General features: G+C 40.5%; 1 protein-coding gene across 1 annotated transcript; it reads right to left on the bottom strand.

Moving 5' to 3' along the window:
* b4galnt1a (beta-1,4-N-acetyl-galactosaminyl transferase 1a) lies at positions 1-13,080 on the bottom strand. The gene is made up of 12 exons (XM_079359249.1): positions 13,010-13,080; positions 12,666-12,853; positions 9,552-9,766; positions 9,158-9,340; positions 5,807-5,913; positions 5,630-5,667; positions 5,323-5,503; positions 4,364-4,456; positions 4,066-4,253; positions 3,354-3,494; positions 2,156-2,393; positions 1-2,052 (listed from the first exon to the last, which is right to left on the bottom strand). The coding sequence occupies exons 3-12, from the start codon at positions 9,764-9,766 to the stop codon at positions 1,841-1,843; spliced, it is 1,596 nt and encodes a 531-aa protein (XP_079215375.1). The 5' UTR covers positions 12,666-12,853; positions 13,010-13,080; the 3' UTR covers positions 1-1,840.
* Positions 13,081-14,170: the final 1,090 nt, after the last annotated feature.

Below are 14,170 nucleotides of genomic sequence, written 5' to 3'. Positions count from 1 at the left end.
TTATTTCCACCGTTTTATTATTTACATGCTGAGAGCAAAGTACAAAAACCATAAAGCTTATCAAAAGCTCAATAAATGCTAACATTGTACAACAGTATAATGTATAACGCAACACAAACAGCAAGACTACTTCACAATCACTTGGTCACTTTACAATGATTAGCCAAATTCACAAAGAACCATGAGTCACTTGAAAAGCTTTAAATAACCTTTAAATACCCTGAGCAATAAACCATAACAAAGGCCTGCATAAGCACACTTCTTAAAGAGTCGGAGGTGCAGAACTCAAATTTAGTAAAAGTAAAGAAACACGGGCAGGTTTAGATATCTGAATAGCATCATTTTCACAAACACAAACATGAAATATTAAGGCAATTCTTCTTGTCAATTAAAAACAAATATATATATATATATATATATATATATATATATATAACAATGAAACGTAGGAACTTGAAACATATGAATATATTTGAACTTTTTTTGGTAATCTTCACAAGTGGTCACAGAGGGAGCTAATGTTAGCCAGGAGGCTAGTGCTAACACTACTTACTGAATGTGCGTACGCAGACTTATATCCTTGGAGGGGCCAGTCTCTTAGTGTGTAATTTTGTATAACAAGGCGTTGAATGTTGCTTTTAACATTAGATAGGTGTCTATGTGAAGTTTACCTCTTTGCACCGCGGCATTGATCATGTTCAGTGTTTCCAAATGGAGAGCAAGAAAGAAAACAAATAAAATGTCGACCTGCTTAACAAAACAAAACAATATCTTCATTCATTTGTCATTTTGGCACAAAATATAAAAACATCACAAAGATAAGCTTTTGTGATGAAAGTGTAACAATAATAATCAGCTGTGTTCCTTGAATGGTAATCTGAAAGGCAAAAAAACTTGTTTGGGGAGATTTTCCCTCTCAGAGAATGGAGGTGAGGTCACATTGGGACTCTGCTCGTATCTTTTACCTGAAGCAATACTTCATCAATCATGAAGTTCCATCTGTCAGATGTTTGAGAAACACTTTTTAAGCACGGGAGACATGAAAGGACAAAAAACGTAACTGGACTGACGTGGCATACTCTTTTCACTTCAAAACAAAACCTTGGTTCTGAGGAAGGCTTTAAAGTTTTCTTTTAACCTTAGTGGATGCAAGGGGTAAACTTGATCTTGGTTTCCAGGATTGAATGTGCAACCCTGTTAAATGTCTGTACTACCGAAGCAGGTAATAAAAGCTCATGAAATGACTCATTAAGTTGGCAAAGGGAACAACCTTTACACTGATAAGATTAGAAATGCATTCAGGTTAAAATGTCGCCGCCACTCCAGTTGTCGAAGTGCAATTACAACCCTGAAGATACGAGCCCAGACACTAACGACTACTGCATCACGAGTGCCTTCTTTTAGGAATTCTGCAACTTCGGACACTTCACATTTTTGTGTCTTTGAGTTGCTGTTTAAAGAAGTCAAGTCTGATGAGGTGCACGGTGGCATTTTGTTTTTTGAAACCCTTTTTAAAGGCACTGTTCATACAGAAGTCAAGAAAGGGGATTTTCTCAAACGGAAAGTATTGAAGAACGAATAAAAAAACAAAACTGAACTTGTGGAGACTTTACCTGATAGAGATGTTTACTTTGGTTCTCCTGTATTTATCAAAAGAATAAATAACTTGTGTTTACAGAAAAACAAACATATCCACATGAACATTTAGCAGCAAACGCTGAAGGAACAAAAACAGTCAAGAATACCAAGAACAAATTCCTGAAGTCTCCTTTTTAACTGAAAAGAACGAGTCTCAACCTCCCTCCCGTTAAGGCAGCAGACAGACGCTGGACGCCAGGGTTCAATGACTGGTCATGCACTTGAACCTGTTTTTGAAGTAGAAGATTTCATTATGGAGGTACTCGTCGGAGCTGGAGTAGGTGTAGCGGAATTTGTCGTAAGCCTTTTGTAAATCTGTTTTAGTCCAGGGTAGTTTAATCTTTGACGCGTGGTTTACTATGATGTCACTACACGAGCCGATGTGGAGTGAGCCCAGAGCGTCGATGAAGAACTCTAAAGGGTCAAAAGAACATTTGAGTATGATTAATCCCTGTTGGAAATCCTATGTTTGTTTCATTGATGTACTATCTCACACAGATGTCACAGAAACACTCACCCAGATGACCTTGACGTGCCAGGCGGGGGTTGAATCCCACCTGTTGCAACTTGTCCGTCCTCCCCATAAAGAAGTTGATGACTGCATCAGCGACCACACAGTTAGGAAAACCCTCAATTACATGATGGTAGCCATTTCTGATGTGTAAGCAGTCTCCCTCCTCTCCCCCTTCTTCCACTGAAATGGTGTGACGGTATGTGGCAGTGTAACCGGTCACCTCTCTGACTGCCCCTCCAACCTGAAGACAGTGCAAATGTGATGAGACTATTAGAACCAAGAGCAGCATGAGCATGTAGATAGAAACAAAGGCCCCACACAGAGTCAATCACACTCAGGAAGAACAGTCTGACTCTTTGTGTCTCTTTTCAAAGCACTGTGTAATTCAGAATGTTACTCTTCATGGAAAAGGAAAAAGTAAATTATTTCCAAACTGGCACAAAAAAAAGGACATTCTGATACTGGAACAGTTTCCTGGACAATCATTTACAGACACACACAGAACAGAAAACCACTCCTTCCCGTAAGATAACATGACAGAACTTTTTTTATTACAGAAGGGAGAAGCCCAGCTTAGCTTTTTCCACTTTTTTTTCCCCCCCAATGGAATCAGGGTTTGATAATAACCAACTGTGCTTGCTCCAGTACGGCGGATATGATATAACTCAAAGGACATGGGTGAAATGATTGTTGATGCTGTTCTCATCTTATTCAGTGACTGAGTAGAGAAGATCTTTTTAAAATCGTAATTCCACTAAGGTTGTTATGACGATGCGGAGGTTCCTAAAATACAAGGAAAAGACAGAAGACACTTTTAAAGAACTAAAATCACGAGAGCTTGAACCCTGACTTTTAATATCGTGAGCATGTGACAGTTTTACTCGGTTTGTATTCATTTAAATCAGTTTACAGCTTGTCAAGATCGCCCTACATACATCAGGGAGAACATCTACAGCCAGATGTGTCCTTTAACATCCTCTTAAAAGCAGCCAATGACAACAGCTCGTTAAGCTTCAGGTCTTTCTGGAAACTGTTCGGCGTAAAGGGAGGAGCAAACTTTCACCCCTTTTCCCCAGAATTGTCAAAGACACAAGGCTAAGTGCTTTAACAACAAGCAAAAGCTGCAGATGGATCTACAGCAGAGGATCTCTGTGGAAGTTATCCAACGTCCCCAATCACAGGTAGTTTGTCTGTGTCTCACCATATCCAGAGTGGTCTTCTCCAGGATGTCCACCATCATCTCCAGCTTGGTGTTTGAAGTGAAGAGAAAATCATCATCTGCCCAGAGTACGTACTTGGTGGTCACTTGAGACACTGCCAGGTTTCTTCCTGCAAACCAACCCTGGAAACAGAAAGAGGGATCAGATCTCATGCACTGGTGGTTTTACAATCACGACGCATGGTATTTTCATGCACATGTACTCTTGTGGAAGGAAGCTGCAGTCCAGTATTACCAGATTTTTTAAATGGGACATAAACTGTTTCTCTCCCTCTGCCGCTGCCTGCTTCATAAAGGATGCCTCGCACACTAACCCCAGAACCCACATGGCACAAACCTTAAGCAAGCCCCATTAATGTAGATCCTCTTAAATCACACTGTATGCATTAAGTGTACCCATACTGGACACGAGTGTTCTCTGTTTACACTGTACATCGTCTCTTTTATACGCACTCACAATTATCTTACACATTTCTGCACAACCTTAAAGCTCTTTCATTACACCTATGAACACATTTTGTAACATTATTTTTTGTCTTTTCCTTTTTAAATTCATTAACAACAGGAGTACTGTTTTTTTTTTTATTCGACTCTTGTGCTCTCCGTTTTTAAACTTAAACACAAAGACAAAATCTTTGTACGTGTAATCTCACTTAGCAATAAACCTGATTTTGGTGCGATACTAATTCTTTACCTTTCCAAACGGCATGATGTAATGCTCAATGTGAGGCCCGGTCACTGGCTGGGGGTGTTCATTATCGTCTGCGACCACTATGGTGACGGTGGGGTAAAACTGTCGTATGCTGTCGATGAGCTCTTTGAGTTTGTCGTAGCGCAGAAAAGTCTTGGTGGCGATCGTAACGAGAGCACTAATATTGTATTCTGTGTAGAAAGAAATGTATTTGAAGTCAAATTAACCCAGGAAGTGAACTGATACATGTAACACTTTGCACCAAAACAAACTTCATAAAGATTAAAAAATGCTCACAAACCTTTTTGGTTTCCAAAGTTGTACAGTATCGGGACCGTTCCGTGTCCGATACGTATGTTGAAAAAAGCCTCTCGACCTTGAGTCGCAAAAACAACTGCGGAGCAAGAAAAGAATTTGGGTAGATCACGTTTCGCGATTATTAAGAGAGACAGAAATTGACATAACATGCACACCCACACACGCACGCACAGTGCTTTGCATTATCTTTGTTGTTACCGTTCTGGTTCTGCAGCACGCAGACGAATTGTTTGTTCACCATGCAGCTGCTGCATCTGTTTCCCCCCCATTTCCTCCTATTTTTCCTTCTACCACCATTGCTTTGGCTTGTTTCTTTGGAACAAGTTTTGAATACCTGCCAGTTTGTGGTTACATCACACATCCTTGCTAAGTAGGCTAGTCTTTTTTTGTGCAAATCGGGCTGTATTGTAAATCTGTAAACAACACGACTAAATCCAAGCTTGTTGTTTTTACTAAATCTCGTTAGCCTCTGATTCTCTGTTCATATTTCCTGGAACATTAGAAAGCCAAGAGGAGTACAAACAATATGCCAGAGTGGGATGTTGTGTTTGTTTTAAACGGTTCTGTTACTTTCCAGTGACACTGAAAGATCAAGTTCTGGATCTCAACAATGAGGGGTTTTGTGGCTTTGCCGTTGTTGCTATGAGATTTGTGTAGGTGGGATTTTCCAGAGAAGTGACTTTCTGGAAAGTGAGGCCTGTCTTCGCCCCATCCTGTCTGAGGCTGGCTGACATAATTGACATTCCTCCAAAAGATTACTCAATTTCTAACACATCACGTTTATATCAAATGAAAGTTGAGCAGAGGATTTCACAGGAGGCTTATGAAGACACTTTCTCTTTCCTCGTGAGGGAAGTTCACCGATTTAAAAAAAGAAAAGACCCAGTACAGGAAAACTTCCTTAACCCTTTTTACAGTAAAGTCGATAAGTTCATGACTCACTTGTGTCTGCTGTTTTGGGATGGAACACAGTGTTAGTGTAGGTGACGAACTGCAGCTGTCTATTCAAATCAGAAAGGGTAGGACTTGACAGAATCATGCGTTTCTTTCCCACTCCCTCCAAAGAGACCTTGTGAACTGTCGCGGCGACGTCAAAAGTCCCCAGTGTTGCTGTCAAAGAAACCTGTTGGACCATTTGCATGGTTTGGAAGAAATACATGAAAGAAAAGACAACGTAAAGATAAGGGAATGATAAAAAAAAGTGAATTACAATCCTGAGAAACCCCCCCCCCCAGAATTAAGACATTACCACATGGTTTAATCTTGTTTCTTCCGTAAGGCCCAAACCTTCAGAGAAGGGAAAGTAATGATGGATTTTTTTTAATCAAACAGACTAAATCACCAAAAGCAGGTGAGAATGTCATGTTTAGGATATCTATTTCTAAAGTATGATTCAGCTTGTTATGTTAAACATTGATCTGTTTACCAGGTATGAGGATGGTTTTGAGCGGTCGCACCTTCACACCCTGGGTTGGATACTGCAGAGGACTCATGGCCTCGGCTACAACAAGCACATCTGCAGGATCATAGGACCTTTAGAGACAAAGCATCTTAGATGAGCACATGCATCGCTTTATCTCTTCGCAAAGACAAACAAGAACTAAACTAAAGAGTCACTTTACTTTTCTTTCAGGAGATGATGCAGTTGCAAAGAAAAAGTCTGTGGACCCTTTGGAATTCCCGGGATTTCTGCATAAACTGGTCATAAAATGTGTTCTGATCTTCAGCTAAGTCACATGAATAGACAAACGCAGTCTGCTTAAACTAATACCACACAAACAATTATATGTTTTCGTGTTTTTATTGAACATAACATTAAGTATGTAAACCCCTGGATGTGACCCTCCTTTAGCCGAGGTAACCTCAACCAAACGTTTCCTGGAGCTACAGATCAGACCTGCACAACTTTCAGGAGGAATTTAGGACCATTCCACTTTTTCAGTTCAGCAACCTTCTGGGGAAGTTTGGTTTGAATGTTGATTTACTTCTGCTGATGATGGCCTTCAGTTTTCCTGCAAAATGTCTTGATAAACTTGGGAATCCATTTTTCCGTCGATAACAGCAATCTGTCCAGGCCCTGAAGCAGCACCGACCTATGACGTCCTCTCCACCATACTTCTAAGTTGGGATGATGTTTTGATGTTGGTGTGCTGTGCCTATTTTTCCTCCATACATAGTGTTGCGTGTTCCATCCAAACAACTTAACGTTGGTGTCATCTCTACCACACAATGTTTTGCCTGTAGTGCTGTAGAACATCCAGGTGTTCTTTTTTGCAAATTTCAAACGTGCAGCAATCTTATCTTTGGACAGCAGTGGCTTCCTCCTTGGTCTCCTCCAATGAGCTCCATTCTTGTTTAGAGGATTTTACGTGTTGTAGATTCTTCAACAGCGATATTAGCATGTGTCAGAGATTTCTCTAAGTCTTTAGCTGACACTCTAGGACCTCATTGAGAATTCTGCACTGTGCTTTTGCAGGCATCAAATGTCCCGTATAGATGTCTTCTCTACATTTGTTTTTAAGATTGAATGTGAGTGTTAATTCCCTTTAATGTGATAGGTCAGTGGATATTAGTAGGGAGTCGGAGAGAGAGACGATGGGGAATGACGTGCAGGAAACGAGCCATCGGTCAGACAGGACTACAGCCTCAATACATGGGACATGACCTCAACACCAGGGCGTCTGCTCCCCAAATCATCGACATACATTTGATATAAAATATGTTTTTCTCTACAAATAAAGAGAAGAAAAACACCTACGTAAATGGCTACACACAGTGAGAGTGAGGAGCCACCAGCGACCCTGTGGTAACTACAGTGCAGGGTGTGACAAAACCTGAGTTTCCAGTACAGACACAGCACCTTTATTCGACCTTGACAAATAAAACTAAAATCAAGAGCTGACATCAGACAAGTCGAACGGAGACAGACTTAAGCAGTTTTACAGGACGGGAGAAGATTCAGGAGAGAAGCTGTGTTACAGACGGTAGAGCTGGGAAACGAGCGACACCTGCCCTAAAATTTAAGAGATCTGCATTGGGTTAAAGTTGTATCCTTGGAGTCAGACATTAAAATTGACTTATGGCACTGGCTAGTAGTGCACAATGTATGACATAGACCAGAAGTTATCCACCATAGTTAGCTACATTTCCTTTTTTTTATTCATTTGCACATCAGTCGAATATTCTGTAAGGACTTGCACAACTCATCGTTTGCCAAAATGCCGTGTACAAAGACAGAAAGTGAAGGTTCTTTTCTACTCCTGATTGTGCTTAATGCTGTCTTAGGCGACAGAGCAGCTGTTTGCTCCATGCTGTGAGTAACGGCTGACCGACTGAACTAAATGACTCTCGTTTATATCAGGACTTGATGGAAAACTACATCACACACAGGCGGCAGTAGCTCAGCCTGCAGTGACTTGGGTTGGGAACCGGAGGGTTGCCGGCTCAAGTCCCAACGCGGGCAAAAATATTGAAGTTGGTCTGCTAGCTGAAGGGGTGCCAGGGCGCTTCCCGAGTAATGCCAATTTACCCCTGAGCAAGGCACAGAACCCCCAAATGCTCTGGTGCAATTTCTGCGTAGCCTCAGGCTAACGTCTCTGTACTAAAGCATGTCCACAGTTGCTGTTTGTGCATGTCTGTGATTCAGTACGTGTGTGAGAAGCATGTCTCTACAGTAACAGAGCGTAAACCACAATGTGATTCAAAAAGAATGTTTCAATAATATAAAAAAGAGACACAGTCAGGCTGAAGAGAGGGCGACGAAAACAGTAAGTGAGGTCAAAGTTGCTGAAACAATCGTGAACAATGCTTTTCTGTCACTGTTACGGTAACTCCCACAGATTATACAAACATCCTACTAAAGCTACTTCCTGTCCTTCCAGTTTCTCTCTCTTTTTTTTTTTACACTGCATGTCTATGTTTATGTTGCCAACATGAAATCCAGTCTGACAACTTTGAGCCGGCATCAGAAGAACAATGATCAGAAGTTTCACTGTCTTAACCCGCTCGTCTAAATGTCTTTCAAAGGGAAGTGGAGGCGTAGAAAGCTGCGTCTCTGAAGTGCATTAACTGCATGCACTTTTTTAGCTTTCATGTAAAGACAAATGCAAATATACGGTCAGGCAAACAGAAGGTGCAGGTGGAGAACAACAGACTGTGGAGCCAGAGTGGGAGTGAGGTCAGTACAGAGAGTGCAGGATCACTTTATGGGGATGTTAAGAGTGGAAAGATGGCTGCACTCTCTTCTAATAAAGCCTAACTCAAACCAATATTATCATACTTAGCTACTGCAAAGCTGTTTTGTCATAAGTGCAGGCCAGTTTAAATATGAGACAAGTGCGGATGGCTTACAATATTCTCTTTCTGCTTTTTTGAACATACAGCAAGAGGAAGCAATCACTAAAAAGAGATCAACCCTACAAGCAGGGATATGGATTATACAAAAAGAAAGAAATCAAATTATTTTATTTGCAAATATTTTTTTATACATAATCTCTTATTTTCAAATATATAAATAAATTGTTTCCTGGTTGTTTGATTAACTTTGTATGTGAGAAAAAGTTCTGTGGCTCATCTCTGTTGTTACTTTAGATGGATTTTTCAAGAGTGCAAGGGGCTTAAAGGACGGCGTCTGTCGAGTAAAGCTGGTATGCTTCCTGCTCTTACTCAGACTAGTTTGGTGGGGTTTCCACGAAGTTGAGCCAGAAAGTCATACTCTAACGTTTGAGGCGTGTGATAAAGCAAAGGGTGTACTGGAAGTCAAATGTGTCATCTTTACCTCCTTTGAAAGCGGCGGTACTCCTGAGCTCTGTGCTGCTTTACCCCCTCAGGGTCAGGATGGGACTCTAAGAAAGCCTGACTAATGTTGTGTGCCCACGCACGAGGCCACAGCAGGTTGGAGAAAGGCAGTTGAAGAGTCTCCTTATCGGCCAGACACACACATGTATTTTGAGCCAATTGGCTATGTCGAGAAATAAAAACAGTTCATGATTAATTACTGCAGTGAAAGATGCTGACGGATACTGTATACAGATACACACTGGTCACCATTCAGCCATTCATCTGAGCATTCGGTTCATTCATGCGTCCTGACAAACCAGCAGGTCATGTGACAGTATTGTTCATAGTAGCCAAAATAGACAAAACAGCAGGCAAGCAGGATCATTACATACCGTGCCACATCCTCCTTTATGACGTAGGGGATGTCATTATATCCATTAGCGCCGTTTTGGATTTTCCCAAAGAGGTTTAAATTTAACGGACTCCACACTTTTAGCCGGATGTCAACTTTGGAGCTGCTCCCAGGGCTCCAGACATAAAACAGGGAACACAGCAGAAGTCCACTGACCAGAATCAGTCCAACACTCCTCCTACAGGTGACTCGCATCTGCATTGAAGAATAACGGCGTTAAATACACGCGTGCATAAATCAATCAATCACACATCTTTGATTTACTTGGGAAAAGATCTCAACTAAAGTGACCTCAAGACACTAAAGACTGTCTTGGTGGTACTCTTGTTTTATCTTCAAAGACTCAACCATTAAGAGCAAGCACAAACGTCCTTTAACAGGTCGAAATGATAATACTGATAACAAGTCAGCCCTTTGATTTGTAGATAAACATTGATACAGAGCAAATGGGAATGTGTATGACAAGGTGCCCATGGAACACGAGGCTTCTTTAAAGGCTGTATCCTCCTCATCTACCATGAGACAGACAGAAATGATACTCTTTGAGCTGTGCATTCAGCCGCATGAAAAGAGACTACTGGACGAGAAAAAAGAGGTAGTGAGACAGTGAAGTACCCTTGACTTAAAGGCAGGGTGGGTCATTTTCTCCAGATAGGCTTTTTTAGATTTTGGTTCAAAGTCTCTTTAGGTCCTGGCAGTAATTGATAATTCATGTGCTCTGAGAAAGCAGTCGTAAACTTGTAAAAACTTCCACCAATGTCCTCACTCGCTACACGTTTTATGAACCTGTCATGCCTCCCTGCTCGTTATCTACTTCATGCATGCACGAGCCCACATTCAAAGCGTGAGCTGAGGTCCGTATCTGGACCAATGGCGTGAGTGCATTTAAGTGAGGGGCGTGGCTTTTGAGGGAGCATAGAGTTGAGGAGCTGGGTGAAGACAGAGCAGGGAGGAAACGCTACTTTTAAAATCCATTTTAACCGTTGATACTTTTTATTTTTTTCCTTTAAAATGTAATAATATTTACTTTTCTGTTTCTGTCTGTGAATTGTCAATATAAAAAAAATCCTGACAGATACACTGTACTCTTTTTCATGCTCTTTAACTGTTTACAGGTCTCTTTTAATCAGCACATGTTTTTCTCTCCTTCACAGGTTATGTACATTATACTATATAAGCTTAAGTCTAATGCTAATGCTAACTGCACAGGTTTAACTTGTAATTATGTTTACTCTTAGTCACATAGGGGCTGCTAAATCTTGTTTGGGTGATTATTGTATACAGAGGGGAGGGGGACAGCAGGTGTGTATTGTAACTAGTGTCTTGTGTCCTGCCTGTCTGTATACTGCTACTGAATGCCTTGAATTTCCCTCAGGATCAATAAAGTATCTATCTATCATGTTGCTGTCTGTACGCTGTGAGTGTAACTTCTGAAGGACTCCCTTTAAAAAGAGGTTTTTGGATAATTAAATTGCTATCATCTAGACCTTTTGATAGAACCGAAGAGCGGGGTGGGGTGTAGGACTTTATGAACGCCTACCTTGTAACTATTTTGCACCTATAAATGTGCAAAAAAAACAAAACAAAAACATTGTTAAAACACTAAATCACTTGAGCTACTTTTTATCTCCAGTTTTTTGTCCCACTGACTAATAAACTCCAAAAGCCTGTAGGTTTTGGTCTGTAGAGCTGAAAATGAACTCTTCACATTATTCGGTCTAACGCTGTTTTTTGTTTTGTTTTGCAGTTTATTGAAATAACTAAAATGTCTAAAATAGTTTCGACATAATAGACTTTAGAATTGAAAAACCCAAACTGAAGCTTGGGACGGACCGAGCAGTTATCTCAACTGATAGAAGCAGTGTTTTTAGATCAACATCTTTCCCAGCAATCGATTGAAAGAGTGAAAATTAGACTCTGTTTGATTGTTTCCATTAAACTATTGTTGTCTATCTATTATCCATGACTTTATTATGCAGACTATAACTTACTGTGAATTTTCTTATTATGACAAGATGCTGTGACATAATAATATTTATGAACAGCTAAGTTCCTGTATATTTGGTTCTTTCTTTCCTTTCATTCGGCTGGAAACTCAGTACACTCTGTGTCTGATGAGTCAACTCCAAATGAACCTTTTCATTAGCTCAACCCCTTTACTGACTTCCTTCCTGATATTGTCACAACTTTTGAAGTGAGCAAAGTTTAAGCACACAGGCGAACAATTATCTCTCCCTGGCATTATAGATCTGATTGGGGATAAATGGGACATTTGGCACTGAGAAGAGCAGCTGATCATGTCAGTGCTATTGCGACAATAAGTTCTGTTTCGAGATAAATCAACTTCATATCAACACGAGTATTTTCATTTTAGCTGAGGCCGATGAGCACAGAGAATCAACTTAACATCTGCACAGAAGCACTTCCTCTTTGAGCATGACAAGTGTCCGAGTTCAGGGTGAAATTGAAATTGACAACAAAAGTTGAATGATCAAAGATAGAGCTGCACCTCACTTTTTCATCCCAGTTTCAAGTTAAGAATAACTTTAACATCCCAAAGGACAATCTTTTTTTTTAACACGAGTGTGTTCTTCTATTTAACTCAGTTGTGCTCAAAGTTGTTCTTTGAGCTTCTGCATTTTATCACTTGTGTGTACTACTGACACTTCCTGCCTTTTTACTCATCGGGTGTGAGATATAAAAAAAAAAATAAATAATCATTTCATCTTGCCTGCCTATTTCCCTCTGTCTACAACCTTACACTAAGACAGAGGGAAATGAGCCTATAAAATAGTCTTTAATTATCTTTTACAATTCAATCATCTCCTTTGTTAAATGTATATATTGGCTGGTGGGCATCATCCCCATGTGTTTGTTTCAGTGGAGATATGCTGGCCTGGCCTGATGTAAGCTAGTAATACAAATAAATCAGATTTGTTGTTGATCACAGAGTGAACTCAGAACTTGGCAGGAATACATATGATAGGCTGGTCAGGCATAAGATCCAATTCAACTCTGCTAGCCGCAGCAGAAAGTTAGCAAATCCCAACATTCACGGAAAATACTGACACATTAATAAATGTCACTAACTCACCTTGTTGACCTCTCAACTGGACCCCCGAACAGCTTTTTCCCGCCACAGTCTTTTCTCTCCGTCCATCCTGATCACTTGCTTCTCCCTCACTGTCTGCAGACTGTCCGTCCGTCACAAGGTGTGACCATAGACTGCGTGTGTCCGTCAAGTTGCGTTTCTTACGCGCGGAGAGTTTATTTCAAAATAAACTTCCGGATTTAAAGGAAACAGACAAGAACACATAAAGTTACATGCAACTTCCAAACTTTGCACAACAGCTCACAATAGTGGTCTAAAGTAGCGTGATTTACTGAAACAAGTAAGTGAATAGGGCGACTACTAGGACTTTTTTGTTATTGTTTTACTTCAAGTCTTTAGCAGGTCTTTCGCTGAATATCCTTGTTGTTGTAGTGGTCGGTGGAGAAACCTGAACACGGGTAGGAACAGTGAGGCGGTGTTTGGTTTCCAGCCGGAATGAGAGGGATGGTGCACACGCTCATCCATGCCGGCTGATTCGTTAAAGTCTGGTAAAACGGGTCAGGAAACATGCTTCGTTTTTAAACTTTTTTTTTTTTTTTTATAAGTTAAGGCGTTAATAGCGGTGCTGGTTGTGTTTTGTCACATGGCGTGGACTCATGGCGGACAAGTTTTTTGTTTTACTTTAATGGTTATAAAATGAAATACATTTGCCTTCTCCTCCACTTTTAGGGAAATCGTCAGGTGTTCTGGGTGCTGGGAAGGTTTGGCCCCAGCTTATCGGGTAGGCAAAGCACACTGTTTCTTTTTCCCCCAAATAAAAATATGGTAGGGTGACTAATCGTCCTCTTTTGCCCGGACATGTCCACTTTTTACGTCCTGTCCGGGAGGTTTTTATAAAATCATGAAAATGTCCGGGGTTCACTGTTTTTCATGGCACCATCAAGCTTGTACTTAAATTGACCGGCGCAAAATACTACAGTAGCTACTTTTTAATCTTTACTTTTTTTACTTGTTGCGTGACGTATTTCTCGAGGCTGCTTTGTGGGCGGCTCTGCGACGTGCACGTGCACAGGGAACAGAGCTGACAGCGGAGCTGCATTGATTACACACAAAATGCCAAAGCGTAAGAGCAGCTTCACATATGAACTACAAAAACCCCGATAAAACACTACAGCAGCCACACAGCAACAGCAAAGAGATGTCTTGCAAAGACTTTTATGCTCATTTGTTGAGCAACCGGAAAGTGCTGAAAAAGATCAGCTCTACAGCAAAATGTGGATGGTCAGACAAGGAGGATGAAGAAGAAAAGCAGGATGAATAGGACCAAAAACAAGATTAAAAGTAGATCATTTTTGTTTGTTAAGTTAGTATCTTTGAGAGACTGTTTTTAATTTATTATTTATCTTATTACCTTGAAAAGGGAGATATTTAAAGCTGGAATTTCAAACACAAATGTCATATTTTCACATTATTTATTTGAAAAGAGAGCTATTGTTTTGTTACAGGTAGTTACATATTTGATTTCATTACAGAAGTTAATTTTCCAC

The sequence above is a fragment of the Symphodus melops genome (assembly GCF_947650265.1).
Source record: "Symphodus melops genome assembly, chromosome: 13".
Taxonomy (NCBI): domain Eukaryota; kingdom Metazoa; phylum Chordata; class Actinopteri; order Labriformes; family Labridae; genus Symphodus; species Symphodus melops.
Note: the sequence above shows the minus strand (reverse complement) of the source record. Positions and strands in the feature narration are given on the sequence as shown.